Source organism: Podospora pseudopauciseta (genome assembly GCF_035222475.1).
Source record: "Podospora pseudopauciseta strain CBS 411.78 chromosome 2 map unlocalized CBS411.78m_2, whole genome shotgun sequence".
NCBI classification, from domain to species: domain Eukaryota; kingdom Fungi; phylum Ascomycota; class Sordariomycetes; order Sordariales; family Podosporaceae; genus Podospora; species Podospora pseudopauciseta.
In genome coordinates, this window is record NW_026946663.1 from 1,938,647 (window position 1) to 1,956,267 (window position 17,621).

The window sequence follows — 17,621 nt, forward strand, 5'->3', positions numbered from 1 at the left end:
TGCCTCACCGAAAGACAAAGCCGGTGTAGACTGGATAGAATTCTTTGCAGGCGAGCAATATCCCGCAAAGAGAGCTGGAGATTGCGAACAGCTGCTTGTTTTCATGTTATAGAAGCCTGTGTCCCTTTCAACAAGTAAAACTTCCTTCCCAGGCTTTGAACGCCCGCTCATGTGTCTGTCAACTTCCGACCACGAACCGAACCCATCGACGACAGGCTCCACCATCGAAAGAAACATCCGAGCTTCAACAGCCCAAACATTAACAAAGCCAGACACACATCCAGGGCAACTGCAAAGCACGAGCGAGTTCAAATACACCATCTCCTACTAAACTCAGACCCCGTCTCAAACTTTCCCTACCCCTGGTCTCGAGCCAGTTTCTATGATTCCAACTCGTCTTCACGTCTCCGGCCCGCGGCACACGAAGTTCAAGAACAAAAATAGATCAAACAATACACCAAGACCGAGCGAGTCCCTTCAGTCGTTGCCTGACCCATCATCTACTTCCAGGTTGTATCCTTCCCCCCTGGCAGTTAACGCTGCTAAATTCACGGGCGAGCAAACGCAAAATCTTCTACCCGAATAACTACACCAAACCGTAAAACCGTCCCGAAGCCACGAGCCGGCTAGACGGAGCAGAGCAGACCAGCACAGCATTAATCCAGCGCCTGACCGCCAACCCAAGCAAGAAACCCCTCGATTACGCACCAACTCGAAAGACCTCGCCCCGAAGCTACCCTCCCCAACACAACACACGATGCTAGGTAGCCTTCACTGCTCAGCTACCTGCCTGTATCGCGGAGCTTACCTGGATAGGCGGAAGACGAGCTGGACAGAACGCAATCGACATTTGCTTTTGAGGGGAAGGTGGACACAGTAAGAGTAGGTGGGTATTTTGGTGTGTGTGATCAACGGGGGCAGGCATTCTCAGGTAGGGATGATACAGACCAGACACACAATACAAAGGGCCCGGGGGAAACACGGAACAGAAAGAAAAAGAAGAAAAAAAGGCCAAGTGCTGCGAAACACAAAAGAGCATTCTAAAAGATTATGAAGAGGCTAGATAACCAAGGTGATGTGATGTTCATAGGATGGGAATCTCTAATAAAGTACAGACTTTAGCTATTTGGTTTGAATACTGATTGTCCAAGAGAATCAAGGGAAAATAAAGACCGCATTATGTGTGCCTTGTCCTAAGTGTGAACCGCCTGTCCACCATTGCCATGTCCGTCAAACTATCCCCCATCTAAGCACCTCTACATCCAGCCATTACACACTCTAAACCCGCTCTGCTGGCGGGCTTTACCATACCTGCCTTATATTTCTCTCTAAACACTATCTACTGACGATTTATACACACGCCAAATCACTCCAAGCCTCTCCCTACATATCAGGCCCTATTGATCTCATCCCCCGTATTCTGCCCCCTGCTCAACCTCCTCCTGGTAACCCCCCCCTCCCCACCAACCTCTAGCCCCCTGCTCTCCCCCATCTCCTCATCGCCCCTCCTCTTCCTCCTCCCCCCCGACCCATCCCCATCCGTCTCCTCCCCAGCGCCCTCCCCCTCCAAAACCGCCCCTTGATCCCTCTGCCCGTTCCCACTCCCCGCAGACCTTCCCCCAAAGCTATTCCCCCCACAGCTAATCATCGTAAACTCACTCGCAGTCGGCCCATCCAGCACCCCCAACTCCCCCTCCCCCAACCACCTAGGCAGCACCACCGCCCTAACCGGAATCAACAAAATGATAAAAACCGGAAACCCCACCGCCGCCACCGTCTGCGTAATCGCAAACGTCGCCGCAAACCCAAGCAACTCCAACCCAACAAACAACCAGATCTTCTTGTCAGGACACCCCCTCAACGGACTGTCCCTCGGCCTGAGCCTCCTCTCCTGAAGCAAATACACCAACTTCAGCGTGATCCCATTCCCCTCCAGCGCCTGGAACCCCATAATAAAAAACAACCCCGCCAGAACCCCCTGCGGGATGAGATGCAGCACCGACAGAAGCGGGCCCGTCATGGCGACGAGTGTTATCAGCCCCTGGGCGAGGTTGGAGACGCGTTGTTCCACCACGTGGGTTGCTTTCAGTTGGGGTTTGCCGCCATGCTCGAAAGAGGAAGAGGACGAGGAAGAGGAAGAGGACGAGGAAGAGGAAGAGGACGAGGAAGAGGAAGAGGACGAGGAAGAGGAAGAGGTGACGACTTCTGTTACGCAGAGGGACTCGGTGTGAAAAGGGGCTTGGGGTATCAGACCGTTAGGAAACGGCAGGCCCAACAGCCCCGAGATTCCCGTTGTGAGACCTAGCAGAAAGAGGTCCCAGTGGAAGCCGGCTGGTTTGCGGAGGGGGTACTCTGAGCCTTGGGCTATGAGGGAGGATACTAGGTTACTGTCAGTGGATGGTGATGAGGGAGAGAAGGGAGAGGGAAAAAAGGGTTAAATACCATTGTGATCAAACCAAAACAACACCGTCAACAAAACCGCAAACGGAATCGCCAAAAACACGTGCCCTATCGGCAAGTCCCAAAAGTGAACAAACCACCCCCTCGACTCCACCGTCGGCATAAACGCTACACCCGTCGGAAGCGTCTCCAAAGGCACATTCTTCATCCTGCCCATGTGGGCAAACCCCGTAAAAAAAATCACCGTCAACGGGGTGCCGTAGTCTTTGATAAACACCCTAATCCAGTGCTTGAACAGCGTGGATTTTGTGCCAATCTCTCCACATATATAAGCAATGCAAAAGACAAGCAGCGACACAACAACCGACAGCCAAAACGGCGAGCCGTCACCGAGCGTCTCGAGGATTTGAACGCCCTTTTGGAGATAAATAAGCGCGACGTAGAAGCCAAAGATGTCACAGGGAAAGCGGGTGACATAGCTAAGCCTGTTTATTTTCATCAGCTGGATATCCTTATAATCCAAAAAAAAAAAAAAAAAAAAAAAAAAAAAAAAAAAGAAAAGAAAAAAAAGAGCGGAGGTGAAGACATACCAATTACAAGAATTCGTCACCGCCAAAACCCAATGAAACACCAAACTCCACAGTCCAATCCAGCACATGAACCCAAGGTAGTAAGTCCCAGAGTCCTTCATGATATTATACACCGTACTGCCATCTCACGTTAGCCATACCTCTCCCTTCCTATCACCAACCCCATCTCATCAGTGGCCCCCCTTCCCCCCATCACCACCAACAACACAGACACCAAAGAGAGAACTCACTAATTAAAAACCGTAATCGGCCCCGTAACCCCCACAATCACAATCGGCTGGCACGCTCCCACACTAAACACCACCGCCCCCAGCACACTAGCCAACAGCGTCTCGTTCACTCCGTACTCCCCGTTCGTCTTGTGCAGCATGTCCAGACTGAACGCCAACGCGGGCAGGATGTTGGCAAAAAACATGTACACCGTCGCCGGCACGACACGGTAATCCCAGGCGTCGGTCCAGTCGGACCAGTAGTAGGGCAGGCGGCGTTTGATGTCGAGGTACATGCCTCGGCCGAGGTGGATTCTGTGCCATGGCTCTTCTGGTTTGCCGTTTGATGATGGTGATGGTGATGATGATGGGGCGGGGGGTTGAGGTAATGAGACGGCGGCGGCGGCGGCGTGAGTTGGGAGGAGCTGTTCACCTCCTCCTCCTCCGGGTGGTAATGGCGGTTTCTCTGATGGCATTTTGTGGTTTGTTGCTTTCACTTCTTGAGGGACCGAGTGAGGCGTTCAAAATATGGGGGTGGCTGAACCTCAACGGTCAGCGAGGCTGGTCGAACCCGCGCGCGGCTGTTAGTTGAGACCGCTGAGTGAGATGAGATGAAAACCAACCCCAGACTGAGCCTCTCTCAATCCAGAGAGCAGAATCCTCTTCAATTCCTGTGAGTTATTGACGCAGCGCAATTGATGCCATGAGCGTATCATCCACCAACAACGTCAGAAATTGATGAAATAGAGCACCCCCAGAAAAAGCTGCGTTTGTTCCCCCCCCCAAAAAACGACGTCGCCAAATGAGCAAAGCCAACTAAAAATAAGAAAAAAAAGAAGCCAAGAAACCGGCCCCACAAACCCGCTAATCCCCGGTTTGTCCCCCCCCTCCCCGACTAACAACGTCTGATGCCACCCTTCATTGTTCTTTCACGTTTTCCCCCAAGTCCCTGAAAATCATTGCCCTCAAAGACCTCATTCATAATGTAACCGTACAGATTCAAAGCCTCAACAGCAACGTAATCATAGTAGAGGAAGGGTATCTCAAAAACCTATACCACAATTCTCCTACTTACACCACCAACCTCCACCACACCACACACCATCAGTCTATCATAATACTTTTACATTTCATATACAAAGGAAAAAAGAGTTTATAGTAGTACATAGATACATGCCACTTCCTCCCCCTTCCCCTCCACTCCCTTCCTCCTGCCCCCCTCCATATCAATCCCAAACAATGCACCTAAAAAGCATCATTCGACCTGATTTTACCACTTAAACCCACCCCATGATGCTGTCCTTTTTCTTTCTTCCCAGAGTATAATAACGTAACCACATGAAAAGAACACACACGAGTTGAGTTTTTGTAAAAATCTACCTCATCACACACCGACATTCATTCACCTCTTCTCCTCTCCCTCCTCATGCTCCTTCATAGCAGGCTCCGGACCCCCAGGTGTATCCGTGCTCTCGGTGGGAAAAGGCGGTGCGGCCGTCCCCTTGCCCCCCTTTCCGTCAAAGTACTTGGAAAACTCCTCCTTCTCCGGCCACTCCCTCGGTCCCAGCAGCCTGACCAGGTCATCTCTGCTCAGCACCTCCTTCTTCAGCAGCTCCTCGGCCACAATCCCAACCTCCTTCTTCCTCGCCGTCAGCAGGTCCTTGCACTGCTTGTACGCCTCGTCCACGATTCTCCGGACCTCGGCGTCAATCATCTGGGCGGTCGACTCGGCAAACGGCTTCTTGAGCTGGTTCTCGTCGTTGTTGAAGTGGAGCGGTCCGAGCTTCTTGGACATGCCCCATTGGGTGACCATGGTGGTGGCCATGTGGGTGACCTTCTTGAAGTCGTCAGAAGCACCGGTGGTGACGGTGGGGAAGTGAAGCTCCTCAGAGACGCGACCGCCGAGGGTCATGGCCATGCGGTCCATGAGCTGGTTGGTCGACATGAGGTAAGCGTCGGTGGCGGGGAGGTACTGGGCGTAACCGAGAGCGCCCTGGCCACGGGGGATGATGGACACCTTGAGGAGAGGGTCAGCCCACCGGAAGTACCAGCCGCAAACAGCGTGACCAGCTTCGTGATAGGCAACTGTCCTCTTCTCTTCGGGGTCGAGGACGAGAGACTTGCGCTCAAGACCACCAATGACACGCTCGATGGCCTGCTCGAAGTGGATCATGGCAACACTGGAAGCGTTGGCACGAGCAGCTATGAGAATAGTCAGCACTAGACTTTACGATGAAACGAAAAAGTGAGAAGAAACCTACCAATAAGAGCAGCCTCGTTGACCGCATTGGCAATGTCAGCTCCGGCAAACCCAGGAGTCAACGCGGCCAACCGACCAGTCAAGTAGGTCAAATCCTCATTCGTCAGAATCTTCTTAAGATGCACCTTGAAAATCTCCTGACGACCCTTCATCGTCGGCCGATCAATGTGGATATGTCTGTCAAAACGGCCAGGACGCATCAGAGCCTTGTCGAGAATGTCAGGTCTGTTCGTGCCGGCCAACACAACAACCTGCTCCGAGGTGTTGAAGCCGTCCATCTCGGTCAAGATCTGGTTCAGCGTCGACTCCCGTTCGTCGTTGCCACCGCCCCTGAAGCCGCCGCCCTCCGAACGGGACTTTCCAACCGCATCAATCTCATCGATAAAGACGATGCAGGGAGCGTTCTTTCTCGCGGTCGAAAACAGATCCCGAACCCTCGAGGCACCAACACCGACAAACATCTCGACGAACTCGGAGCCACTGACAGAATAAAACGGCACCTGAGATTCGCCAGCCGTGGCTTTGGCCAAAAGCGTCTTGCCAGTACCGGGCGGACCAGACAAGATCGCACCCCTCGGGATCTTGGCACCCAGCCTCTGGAACCGCTCCGGCGACTTCAAGAAGCTCACAAACTCCATAATCTCCGTCTTGGCCTCATCCATACCCGCCACATCCGCAAACTTGACCTTGACAGCCGCATCATGGTTGAACTCTTTGGCCTTGCTCTTGCCGAAACCAAAGACGCCGCTCCCACCACCACCCATACCAGCACCGGCCCGTCTCGCCGACCAGATCAACAGACCCATGATCATCAACGTCGGCCCAAAAGCAATCAACAAGTTGCTGAAGTTGCTCTCAGAGGCATACGAGACCGGTATCCTGTCCGAGGTCGGGATCCCCAGTTCCTGCTGCGCCTCGTCCAGTCTCCTCTCAAAGGCATCAATAGAGCCAATGGTGAAGTAGTAATGAAACCCAGGCTTGCCAGCAGTAGACCCAGGGTAAACAGAGTTGACCGCCTCCCTATCCAGCTCAACCTTGACCCGGTCGTGATCAACAATCAGCTTCTTGACCAAGCCCTTGTCCAAAAACGTCCTCCGCAGCTCCTGCCAGGTGATCTCCCTAGAGTTATCCCCACCCATAAACAGCGACAGCAGGGGATACAGCAAAATAGCACCCACCACCCAGCTCATGGTGTCCGACAGCTGGAATCCCGGTCTAGGCGGTGGCGTCCCCCTCTTCCTTTGCTGTCCCTTCTGCTTCCCCTCCCCATCCTGCTTCCCTTCCCCATCCTGCTTCCCCTCCCCATCCTGCTTCTCCCCCTCCTCCTTCTCCCCAGGCTTCCTACTCTCAAAACTCACACTCCTCGCTTCCCTCTCCGCCCTCTTCCTCCTCTCCTCCTCGACCTCCTCCTGCTGTGCCTGAAACTCCTGAATATCCTCCAGCATCTTCGGAAAGTACCTCATCGCCCTCAAGGCATCCATCATCCCCAGCTTAGGGAAATCCCCCGTCCAGTTCTTGACCATAATGTCATGAAACTCCTTTGGCAAACCCGGCACTTTGTTCACGTCGAAGATCGCCCTCAGCTCCGGCGGCATCTGTATCACACCCAGGAGCTTCTCCACCTTTTTCAGCTCCTCCTCCGACAGGCGGACCCAGCCGTGGGGTATTGGCTTCTCTTCTTCGGTTCCTGGTGGTGTCGTGACGTCTCGGTGGTGGTCATTGTTGTTGTTTTCGGGTGGCCCGGCAGGAGGAGGAGGGGGGGGGTTGGTCGATTGGAATCTTCTCGAGAGAACAAAAACTGAACCGGCTGGGGAGGATGAAATAATCCGGGGGTGTCGAGCTGCTCGAATGGCTGGGCTTGTGATCGCTCGGAGGGGCAGACTCCTCCTTGCGCCGCCGCTGCCGCCGCCGCCGAGGGCAGCCAGTCGGCAGGCTGGGGATCGGAACATTGCTTTTGTTGCGTCTTATGTCCCCTTGTCTAAATCAATTCGGCCCCCTTTTCACCTTTCGTTGTAAAAGCTGCGTCCGGTTTTGTTGTGGCGTACAACCACAAGAACGCAGTCGAGAAAGATGGTGGGATGTGGTGATGCGATGCGGGATTGCGAAAGGACCGACCACCAGCAGCAGGTGTGGTGGATTTCTTGGCAACCCGAACCAGCAAGCAGCAGTTTAAAACGAACTGTGACCTTTTCTATCAGCTTGATAAGCAGCGGCCCACCGCCTGCGCACTCACCACTAACCACTAGCGGCAACTTGTAGGAGAAATTCGTCGAAATTGCCTACAGGAAGCGGGTAGTCTTTTGAACAAGACCAACTTTCTGTTGTTGTGGTTCAAGTGAGCCGCTGTGTTGACAGCAAAAAGGTTTTCCTCCCTGTACGAAAGCTCTGCAAAATCCCATTCGATGATGATGCTGTGCGGCGAGAAACACCTACCTAAAGCTCATCCGGCCTTATCCCGAAATGTCCTAGCGCTGAGTCACGTGGGGAGGGGGGAGGCTACAAAGCTATGGAATTATCGGACTCCTGGCCTAAAGTCTATACAAAATACAGAAGCTCCATAGCCCCCAAAAGTGCCCGGACAGGCTCCTCCGTAGGCAGTGTGGTGCTGACGTATGGAGTCCACAAGAAGGCAGGTGAGCATGCTTAGCTTGGTCACAACGGCCACGACGAGCTTTAGCTTGAAGCTCACGATCCTGATGCTACTGCAGATACCTTTTAAATAACCAATCCATTCATCTGATGTTTAGCAGCAAAACAAGACAGAAGATGCACCTGAGCAGAGACGTCCTTCTAATTCACGCCCCTATATACCCTCCCACATTCCTCACCCATAGCAAGTTACACATTCCCATGCAACCACCCAACACAACAATGCTTCCCAAAGAAAATCATCAACTGAACTAAACAAAAGGGGGAATCCGGTCAAAACAACAACAACAACAACAACAACAAAAAAACAAAATCCCAAAAAACCCCAATGCCAATCCATCACGCCCACCCATGAATTTCCATTCCCATATTATTCCATCTACCCTTTTCCCTTTCCAAAGATGCCCAGTCCCCTTTTTATCTTTCCACAGCCCCCCCCGGTTTCCCACCTCTACATCCTCCCAGACACCTCCTCCCCAAAATTCCCATTCTCCACACTAGGATACGCCCCCCCGCTCATCTCGGCCCAATCCCAATCCAACGTCATCGGCAAGCTAAACAAGTCCTGCGGCAACATAGGCTGCTGAAAGAACCCTCCCCCCAGCGGCGGGCTCGTCAGTCCCCCTGTCCCTCCCATCGTAACTGAATTCATCGGATCAAATCCTCCCATATCATACCCCCCGTAATCACCACCACCACCACCCGGAACACCGCCTCCACCATTCGGAGGCGCAGCTGCAAAATCCCCATGCCACCCCGTTGGCGCCATACCAGGCGACGAACTCGAGCTCATTGTCCCTTGGCCGTTGGCGGCGCCGTTTATCGGGCCGAATCCAGTGTTTGGTGGTGAGCGGTGGTCGTTTGGTGGTGGGGAAAGGTTGTTGTTCGGGGGCTGATGCTGGTTGTTCATGGAATGGGATGCTTGTGGTGTGGCAGAGCCGGCTGTTGTTGGCCGGGGTGTAGGGGCGGCGGCTGCTGGGTTGGGGTTGAAGGATGGGGAGTCTCCAGTAGCAGTTGTCTTGGCAGCTGGTTGCTCGGTATTCTTCCTCTTCCGCCTGTTGGCGTGTTCCTTCTCCGCCTTTTCCACCACCACCTTTGCAATCCGCTCAAACTCTGAACAAACTCCCAGCATACGGTGGACACCACCTGTCTCGGCTTCTACGCCGAGCATAGACAAGAAGTTGACCACCACGTTCATAAGCTTTGCGTCTGACCGGGCTCTTGGGTCCAGTGGATTTTGCAACACGTTGCCGAAGAGGGTAACGAGGGCTGATACTGGGAAGTAGAGGACCATCCTACATGATAATTAGCAATTACGCAGCCGAGAATGGGACAGGAGCAACTTACCAAACACAAGAGAAATCCCCCTGAGGGATGTACTTGAGCAGAGAAATCGACGCCCTAGCAGCCGAAGTGCACAACGCCGCCGATGAGAAAATGCGAGGGTTCAATGGCCTAGCATTAAGCCCCTGAATAGCATAGTTGGACAACCTGCTGGTCCAATACCCATGATGAATCGACATCCGGTGAATTGTCGTCAAGCAGTTGTAATAGTTAAAGTGCAGCATGACGATGTGCAGTATCAGCGGCGTGTGCGATGCCTTGATTTCGTGTTCCGGTCGGAAGTCGATGGGAATCCTGTCCTTCCAGTTCTCAAGCTCCTGGTCGAGTTCGCCAATGGTGTTCAAGAGCTCGCCATCAGACTGCTTTGTCGCCTCTGTCGAGTACAACCTGTTGTAAACCCTGCTCTCAACAATGGATAGCTCGCACATAACCCTAAACAGGTTCATCTTCCCCTTTCCGTCCGCCAGCGGAATGTTTCCGATGCCATCCGCCGGGTCAGCGTCAGGCAGCTCGACGTTCATGTCGCTATCATCCTGTGCCGGTGGTCTTCCTGATCGGAGGCAAAGATCCTTGTCCAGCATGTAGGCAATCCAAAACACTCTCTTGCGCTGCTCGATTTCGATCGGGTTCAAATTGAAGTTGGTGCCCTTCTTGTGAAGGCCGATGGTGTGCGCCAGTCGGATGGCAGTCGCAATGATAAGTGACGATGGCTGCGGGTTAGGAGTGCCTTGCATAAACATAGCCATACCCAGCAGAGCCTGCACACTAAGCAGATCCGTGCAGCGCATCACAATCTCCGAAAAGCAAGCCATGGCGTTCTTCATGTATGCCCAAGCCTTGTCGTCCTCTTCCTGTGGTACAAGGTTGCTCATCACCCGTAGCCGATGAGCGATAGCCAGAGCCACGTTCAAACTCGCCCACCATCCAGATCCAGTGTATGGGTCGCTGGAATATTGTCGCTCTACCAGATGCATAAACGTCGGTTGGTGGAAGAGTGGGAACATGCAGTTGAAGTTCTCGAAATAGTCCTTGAGCAGCGAAAGGGCCTCGTTCTTTGGTGGCAGGTCACGGAAGATGACTCGGCGGAAGAGGTCACCAAACACATCAGGCTTCCATGCAGTCCACTTGTGATCGTCGATCGAGACATCAGAGATCATCTGCTGGAACGAAGAATCGCCCATCTTCTCATTCACCCACTGGATACCCTTGGGTGAGAAGATGGAGAAACCGGACGAGGAGCCTTTCCTGTGTCAGTAACAAGTGGCAAGCTGATCATAGACCAAAGACTTACCAATATATCTCGTCTCACCAATGTTATTGGTGACTAGCGAGCACATCATCTCACTCAGCTCAGCAACCTCCTCCTGCTCCTCTCCCTCTCCATCCTTTTCTGGCGTGATAGACTTCCTCTTATCCTTACTATCCTTTGCTGGCTCCGGCGAAGCCAAGGAGCTCTGAGGAGTGGAGACATTGCCATCATGCCCCGACGTGGCCTGTGATGGCGACGTTGGATTCGACGCAGCCTGAGAAGCCTGTCTCGACCGCTGCTGCTTCTCCGCAAGCTTCTTCTCCAACGTCCCCAGATCGGTAGCGCCATTGTCATCTTCCCCAAGCAGACCTGCGCCAAGACCGTTAGTGGACCACGCCCTCAAGTTAAGCTGCTATTTAAGGAAGCCAAGTTTGGGGAAAAGCTATGCGTACCTGACAGCCTCAACAGGTGTTCCATACGACCTAATCTGTTCTCGAGACCTTCGATGTATTTGGCCCTGTGGTCGATTTGTCAGCTCAATGCTTCAACAGCAAACCCGAGCTTGTCCTAAATACGCACCCCTTGGGCGGATTCCTCTTCTTCTCCACCTGTGTGAAGACGCAGTCGGTCTTGTAGTTGATGCAGTGTGTGCATGCTGGTAATTTTCCGTCGCATTTGATCTTCTTCTTCCTGCACATATCGCATGCCTGCAGATTGCCCAGCGGGTCAGCAAAACGCCACATCCCGTCGTCGAGACCAAGTATTTCTTCAACTCACCCTTGCGATCCTCCTCCTCTTTGCTTCGTTTGTGTCTTCAAGTAGCCCATGGTCTCCAAACATTTGAGTAGCCATAAGGTCAGGTGGTAGTTGCGGCATAGGCATGCCATGTTCAGCATAGCCGCCGAAGATCTGGGGCGGTGGATTCATAAGCGGTGGTGGTTGTATGGGCATCTGAAAGCCCCCGTGCATGTGGTCCATTGTGAATAGTTTTATCGCCTAACCGGCGTTCGTTCGTCGCAAACTCGATATCAAGATGGCAAAAGCGCAATGTGAGGTAGCGAGAAGGTATGTCAGATCGGTCGAAACCGTTGCGAGCACCAATCGATAATATAGATATTAGGCGGGGCCGAGCGGGACGATAAAGTGTGGAGGGGGCGGTAGGAGGGTGTGTCGAGTATCACTATCGTAGGCGCCGGGCAGAAAAAGGGTTGCTATTATTACCATCCACTCTTTAACCTTTCTTTGCGGGCTGTCGTCGAATCAGGGGAAAAGTGTGCCGGATGGTCCGGGTATAGGGGGGCTGAGCTGCTGCTGGATACAATTCGACTGTTATGCCGACCAAAGACATCCGAATATCACCTCAGCACTTCTTCGGTCGCGGGGTCATTCGTGTGGGTTCGACAGCTTCGGTTGTGACACAGCACAAAGCTCGGGTCAGTGGAGGTTCAGGTTCCCCCAAAAATCTGTAGCCAGCTCGCTGGGATCCAATGTCTTGGAGCGGGAGGAGTCGCACGAAGGCAAGCCACGCCGCGGATTTGAAGCAGAGGCTGTCGGGAAACCGGGGAAGTGACGGCAGGATATCGATGTGGAATTGCAACTGCGATTCTTCGTTATAGTCGTCGTCGACCAAGCCGACGGTGTGAGAGTGGGTTGATTGTTCGTTATATACAGTCGAAAATATTCGAAACCAGCAAAAGGGAGGCAAGACAGTCACGAAGAAAGAAGAGCTGCGGCAAAGTGCCCATATTAAGGTGTGTCGGGTGTCAGGGCCCCAGTTCAGTGAGTCCCCAGCGGGCTGCGTTAGCGGGGGACGCGCGCGAGCGATCACCAAGACCTAACGACGTTAGGCAGGACAGGCATGTGGCATGTGGGGGCTGGGGTTGGGTGACTGAGCGCACGGGCTGGCGGCCGAAATTCAGGGTGTTCTGCTTCACTGTTCCACCTCAGGTCAGAGGGCTGCTGCTGCTGCTTGGTAAGCTTCACCTCCACAATCAAGCCGATGACGACGCCGACCGTTTTCCCCTCGGGGTTTATTGATCTTATAAAGTCCGCTCTCTGCAGTTCGAATCGTCCAGATGGGGGCATAGGAAGCGGCACAGAGGGCCCGGGGGGAATATTTCCCCATCCCCAGACATCATCTACACGCACTGCCCACTATGCCGAGCCCGTTCTCTGTTGTCAAACTGCAGGAGTACGACCTACCCCAGACCGGATCCGAACATTGAAAGCTCAACACTTTAGGTGGCATTCACCGCACCCCAGACCCGTAGTCCGGTGTTTGGAAGTGGGTTGAGGGCTAACACTATAGCTAGCTACCTTTTAGGGGGTGGAAAGGAGGGCGGGCGTTATCAAAGGTGGTATCTTGCAATACCTATCAGAGACAACAACTCTTCAGTCAGGTATCTATCAAACAAGGTGCCTTGCCCATCACGATCACCCGTCTCAAGGCCTCCAAAATGGACTGATGATGTTGACCAGCAAGTATGATGGCGGTTACGCAAAACTCACAGAATTCCAGGCATTGCAGAACTTTTCCCATGATGATGATGATGTTCAGGGACTCAATATCATGCCATGCCTCACCGAGAGCTTCTGGGCTCTTCTCCAAGGTTTCCACTGTCCTCGAGACCCGTGGTTGTCGAGGTCGATCATAAACTACCAATCCCGTCAGAGGGCGGCCTCTTCTGGAATCTGGATTCGAGCTCAGTCGGTTCTTTTGCGGGCAAGGGGTTCCCAGAAGCCGCCAGTTCTGAGACAGTGATGAAACGGGCATGTGTTGCCGTGGAGGGGTCGTCAACCAGAAACCCCGCCGCTTGGACGTTGATGTCACCATGGTCAGTCATGACAAATCCAACGGCTTTCTAACTATTGAAATTCTTTTTAATTTATTTCTTCAGAGTCGTTGCTGGAAACTGGTTGTCGGTTTTGCCAAGCAACCTATACGTGGAACTTTCAACGTCGTCCCATCTCGGAAGCATCAGAGATAAGACGAGGCTTTACGCTTACAGTGGATGACACAACCACTTCGCATAGATGGTCTCGGATCAGAACTGTTTCCTAGTTCGAGTAGTCAAGTGATATCTGAGTGGCCAGGAAGATTGCTGCAGGCATGATCAAGCTGATCGGCAACACAAAGGGATTTTGTAGTCACCTTGAATGCGCCACCAGTGTCTTTGAAGGCTATCCGATCATAGCCTTGGTGGTCGAGGCTCAGCTAGGCTGTGTCTTGGCCTTGAGTTCCCAAAATGGCAACTTTATATCATGTAATATAACGTCCATCTCTTCTTAGCAACGTCGGTGTCAAGTATAGAGGTATAGCTCCAAGATCTATGTCTTCACGGTGGCCGGCAGGCGTGCAAAGACTGACCAAAAGCCTGAGCTTCGAGCCCCAGTCTTTGCTCGTATATATTGCACACAACGACATGAACAAGGGTCAACGCCCACATGGTATTCAACATGTCTAATATACAGCCCGTGGCATGGTATTTAAACACACCCAATACACACTTATAGTACAATTCCACCCCATTTTCATTCTCTCCCCTCCTAATACTTGAGCCCCTTAATCCTCTTGGAGTACTTCCACAAGCTCTTGTACTTGGGCTTCTGCCTCTTCGCCTCCCAGCCCCTCGCCTTCCTAGGCGGCTTCAGCGAGTGCACCCGCGGCTGCTTAAACTCAACATCCGCCCCCGGAATACCATGCCTAGCCATCACCTCAGCCGTATGCTCATCCCACACGCTCCTGAAAAGCGTGAACCCGACCGGATTAAGATCAAACTTATCCCTAAACGACTTGAGCGAGAACCCTTCTCTCCCACCGTACATCTCCTTGAGCTTGGCAAGATCAAGAGGCTGGTTGTTGTTGTGCTCAAGAACAAACACGCTCAGGCGGTGATAAGGCGAGCCCTTTTGGGCAGTGGGGGGCAGCCAAGGGATGGCGAGGGTGCCGTCTTCGGGGAGGCCGCCCTGGGGGGATTCAGAGCTGGTTTTGGAGTTGAGACGGTGAAGGTTGAGGGAAGTCGAAGTGGGAGACCAGGGAATGTTGGTGACCATGAAGTGCAGCCGGCGGCCGTACGAGTCCGTCTCCGGGTTGGGAACGTCCGAGTCCATTACCACGACGGAGAGGAGACGCTCGCCAGAGTTGAAGACTTGCATGCGGAGGTTGGGGGGGCTTTCGGTGATGAGCGAGTCGAGGATGGTTCCGGGGGGTGCTTTGTAGCCGCGGAAGGTCATCTTGACGTCCATGGTTGGGTCGAACTTGGGGAGGATGTCGGGGACGATGTTGAACTGGTGGATACGCTGGGTGATGATCTTGTAGTCCATGGAGCGCCACTTGTTTTCGGCAAGGTAGCGGTAGATGGGCTTGTTCATGTCACCTGGGTGCATGTTAGTGAAAGCTGGCGGCGGTATAAAAAGGACATCAACGCACCGTGCCCGTCCTCGAACCGCCTCTTGACCATCGGGTCGTTGATATCGGCCTGAATCTTGAGCTCCTCGACATGTTTCCTCAAACTCTCCAACCGCTTCTGCTTAAACACCTCGCCTCCTCTGTAAGTGCTGGCGTCTGTCTGCTCTATCCGCTTGATTCTCGCCAGCTCTGCCTTGATCTTGGCGATCTTCTCCTCTCTGTCCTTGGCCAAAACCTTGCGGGCCTCCTGGAAGCACTGGTATGGCAGCTGCTCGAAAGGAATGTCGCCTGTGGTAGCAATAGCAGCTCTCCTTCTCCTAGAACCAAGTTCTGGTGACAGCAGCTTGGCCAGCTCCTCCTCTGATCCCTGCTTGATTGCTGTGATCTCTGAGGCCTTCTTCTGAACAAGAACGGCAGCATCAGCGGCGAGCTTCTGCGCATCCGATCCTGCGGGGGTTGTCGTCGTGGGCTCATCGCTGCGACTGGGGGTCGACGAAAATTGGCGAATAGCGGCGACGATTGGCCTGGACTGACATGTTGCCGTGGTGCTGGTAGCTTGCCTGAGAGACCGCACAAGGGGCCGGGCAACCTGCTGAGTCCCCGACATGATTTCTCAATATTTTGGAGCTGTCTTGGGCTCCCAATTCCACCTATGCCCTGAGCTGTTGAGGATCTGGTCGGCCTTTCGCTTGTCTCTTGAGCCGGCGCCGATAGAGAAAATTCGTGGACCCATGCACAGCGGTTCATCCAGTCAGCTTCTTGCACGCCCAGGGGTCCAGTAAACGTCCGGCCTAGCAAGCGTCTGTGCGCCAACGACTCCAGATCTTTTTTCAGAGCTTCAGGAGCAGCAGCCAGCGACAGCCAAGATATTCGCGAATTGCCCGACAGAGCGGATATAAGGTCATTCTTGGGAGGGACGATAGCGGGCGCCTTCACTCGGCCTTTTTCTACAACCCGCCGCTTTTCTGGTCGAGCACCGATTGCCGACGGCAGACCCCCCGCAATGGCCGGCAAGGGGATGAGGTGCCTCAGCGAGGCGATGAGGGGCTTGAGCCTCGGTGCGCAAACATGCAGAACAGTCTCAGTGTGTATTTTCTGTCCGGCCTTGGTTCTGGGTTAGATTTGGACAGTCTTGCTGATATGCTGTGTCCATAACCAGGTCCGCACAGCTCCGTTAATATCAAGGCGGTCCATGGCCACCGAGGCGCCCGTTTCCAAAATCACACGATCAGTAGCTGAGAAATGGACTCCCAGTATGCGATAGCCTCACTCGGTCTACGAATGACCATACAACAGTGATCTTCTTGCTAACAGAGCTAATAGTCACCACTGTCCCTGTTACCGTCCACTCCTTCCCCGACCTTGCCCCCCGCTCCCTCGAAACATACTCAGCCAAGCACCTCTACCTCCCCCTCCGCCGCGACATTCTTCACCTTGCGGTCGTCTACGAAGGTGACAACACACGACAGGGTACGGCCCAAGCCAAGACTCGCTGGGAGGTCGCCGGCTCCCACAGAAAGGTTCGCCCACAAAAGGGCTCGGGCAGAGCTCGTGTTGGCAACAAGCAGTCACCGCTACAGCGCGGTGGTGGTAAATCCCACGGTCCCCGAAACCGCGATTTCGGCACCAAGCTCAACCGCAAGGTTTACGATCTGGCCTGGCGCACAGCTCTTTCTTACCGATATCGCCGTGGCGAGCTCATCGTTACCGAGGACGGGCTCGATCTCCCTCTCCCTGAGGACTTCCTCCAGCAAGCCCAGGACGGCCTCTTGACCCGTGAGCTTGAGGATGCATTTATTGAAAAGTACGTTGGCGAGATGCTCGGAGCGATGCAGTGGGGCAAGGCTCATGGCAGGACGACATTCATCACGGGGGAGGAGCGGATGAACCTGTTCACCGCGATGGGGGTGGCGGGTGAGAACGGCAGGGCTTTGGAGCTGGAGGATGTGGATGTCAAGGATTTGCTTGAGACGGGCAGGATTGTCGTGGAAAGGTCGGTCCTGAAGGAGATGATCAAGCGGCATAGGAGTGATCTGGTGACGAGCATTTTCCTGCCTGGCCAGAAGAACACCAAGGAGACAACAATGGGCACTGTTGTTTACCCGTCTAGCAAGGTTTCATATGCCTAGTTCAGAGTTGATGGAGGCCCTGGTTTGTATTATACACTAAAAGAAACACTGCTGGATTAGGGGCAGTTGTATGTAAGTTGTTACTATTTTGGAAGCCATGTACTGTTTGGTTTGCCGTTTGTGCTTCTTTTGGGCTCCTGCTTGTATAAGCTCAGATAGACGCTGCAGAGGGTGCTCAAGGACTTTGTGGCACTGTCAGATGACTCCTGTCATGAGGATTGCTGCCAGTGCCCAACAACTGCCTTGTGTGGGTGGTGAATGCGTGTTGACAAAGCCACAATCAATGTCATCGCCGATTTACACAGTGCCAGCTGTGGAGCAGCAGTCAGGAGCAGGCAGAGCGCCCCGCTTTTTCATGTTCGATTTTGCAGGCGTGCACAGAC

The 17,621-nt window shown here is 53.5% G+C and overlaps 5 protein-coding genes across 5 annotated transcripts; 1 reads left to right on the top strand and 4 right to left on the bottom strand.

Annotated features, from left to right (window-relative positions):
* Nucleotides 1-1,390: 1,390 nt before the first annotated feature.
* QC763_205000 (uncharacterized protein) lies at nucleotides 1,391-3,675 on the bottom strand (the record flags this gene model as incomplete). Its single annotated transcript, XM_062909543.1, has 4 exons — nucleotides 1,391-2,379; nucleotides 2,443-2,885; nucleotides 2,991-3,107; nucleotides 3,221-3,675. 4 exons carry the CDS (start codon nucleotides 3,673-3,675, stop codon nucleotides 1,391-1,393), a joined length of 2,004 nt encoding a protein of 667 aa, XP_062768342.1.
* A 926-nt stretch (nucleotides 3,676-4,601) lies between these two features.
* On the bottom strand, nucleotides 4,602-6,904 carry AFG3 (AAA ATPase afg3; the record flags this gene model as incomplete). Its single annotated transcript, XM_062909544.1, has 2 exons — nucleotides 4,602-5,401; nucleotides 5,461-6,904. 2 exons carry the CDS (start codon nucleotides 6,902-6,904, stop codon nucleotides 4,602-4,604), a joined length of 2,244 nt encoding a protein of 747 aa, XP_062768343.1.
* A 1,655-nt stretch (nucleotides 6,905-8,559) lies between these two features.
* QC763_205020 (uncharacterized protein) lies at nucleotides 8,560-13,526 on the bottom strand (the record flags this gene model as incomplete). Its single annotated transcript, XM_062909545.1, has 8 exons — nucleotides 13,210-13,526; nucleotides 12,904-13,072; nucleotides 11,479-12,663; nucleotides 11,281-11,408; nucleotides 11,154-11,218; nucleotides 10,744-11,070; nucleotides 9,456-10,692; nucleotides 8,560-9,403 (listed from the first exon to the last, which is right to left on the bottom strand). The coding sequence occupies exons 3-8, from the start codon at nucleotides 11,677-11,679 to the stop codon at nucleotides 8,560-8,562; spliced, it is 2,802 nt and encodes a 933-aa protein (XP_062768344.1). The 5' UTR covers nucleotides 11,680-12,663; nucleotides 12,904-13,072; nucleotides 13,210-13,526.
* Nucleotides 13,527-14,137: 611 nt separating this feature from the next.
* MRPL35 (mitochondrial 54S ribosomal protein YmL35) lies at nucleotides 14,138-15,894 on the bottom strand. Its single transcript, XM_062909546.1, has 2 exons — nucleotides 15,131-15,894; nucleotides 14,138-15,077 (listed from the first exon to the last, which is right to left on the bottom strand). The coding sequence occupies exons 1-2, from the start codon at nucleotides 15,714-15,716 to the stop codon at nucleotides 14,248-14,250; spliced, it is 1,416 nt and encodes a 471-aa protein (XP_062768345.1). The 5' UTR covers nucleotides 15,717-15,894; the 3' UTR covers nucleotides 14,138-14,247.
* Nucleotides 15,542-17,342, top strand: yml6 (54S ribosomal protein yml6, mitochondrial). The gene is made up of 3 exons (XM_062909547.1): nucleotides 15,542-16,193; nucleotides 16,269-16,362; nucleotides 16,433-17,342. Exons 1-3 carry the CDS (start codon nucleotides 16,113-16,115, stop codon nucleotides 17,236-17,238), a joined length of 981 nt encoding a protein of 326 aa, XP_062768346.1. The 5' UTR covers nucleotides 15,542-16,112; the 3' UTR covers nucleotides 17,239-17,342.
* Nucleotides 17,343-17,621: the final 279 nt, after the last annotated feature.

Coding starts and splice junctions, on each gene's coding strand:
- MRPL35 (XM_062909546.1), bottom strand. CDS start 15,716: ATGTCGGGGACTCAGCAGGTTGCCCGGCCCCTTGTGCGGTCTCTCAGG. Junction 15,078..15,130: donor GCGGTTCGAGGACGGGCACG/GTGCGTTGATGT, acceptor ACATGCACCCAG/GTGACATGAACAAGCCCATC.
- yml6 (XM_062909547.1), top strand. CDS start 16,113: ATGGCCGGCAAGGGGATGAGGTGCCTCAGCGAGGCGATGAGGGGCTTG. Junction 16,194..16,268: donor AAACATGCAGAACAGTCTCA/GTGTGTATTTTC, acceptor GTCCATAACCAG/GTCCGCACAGCTCCGTTAAT. Junction 16,363..16,432: donor AGCTGAGAAATGGACTCCCA/GTATGCGATAGC, acceptor CAGAGCTAATAG/TCACCACTGTCCCTGTTACC.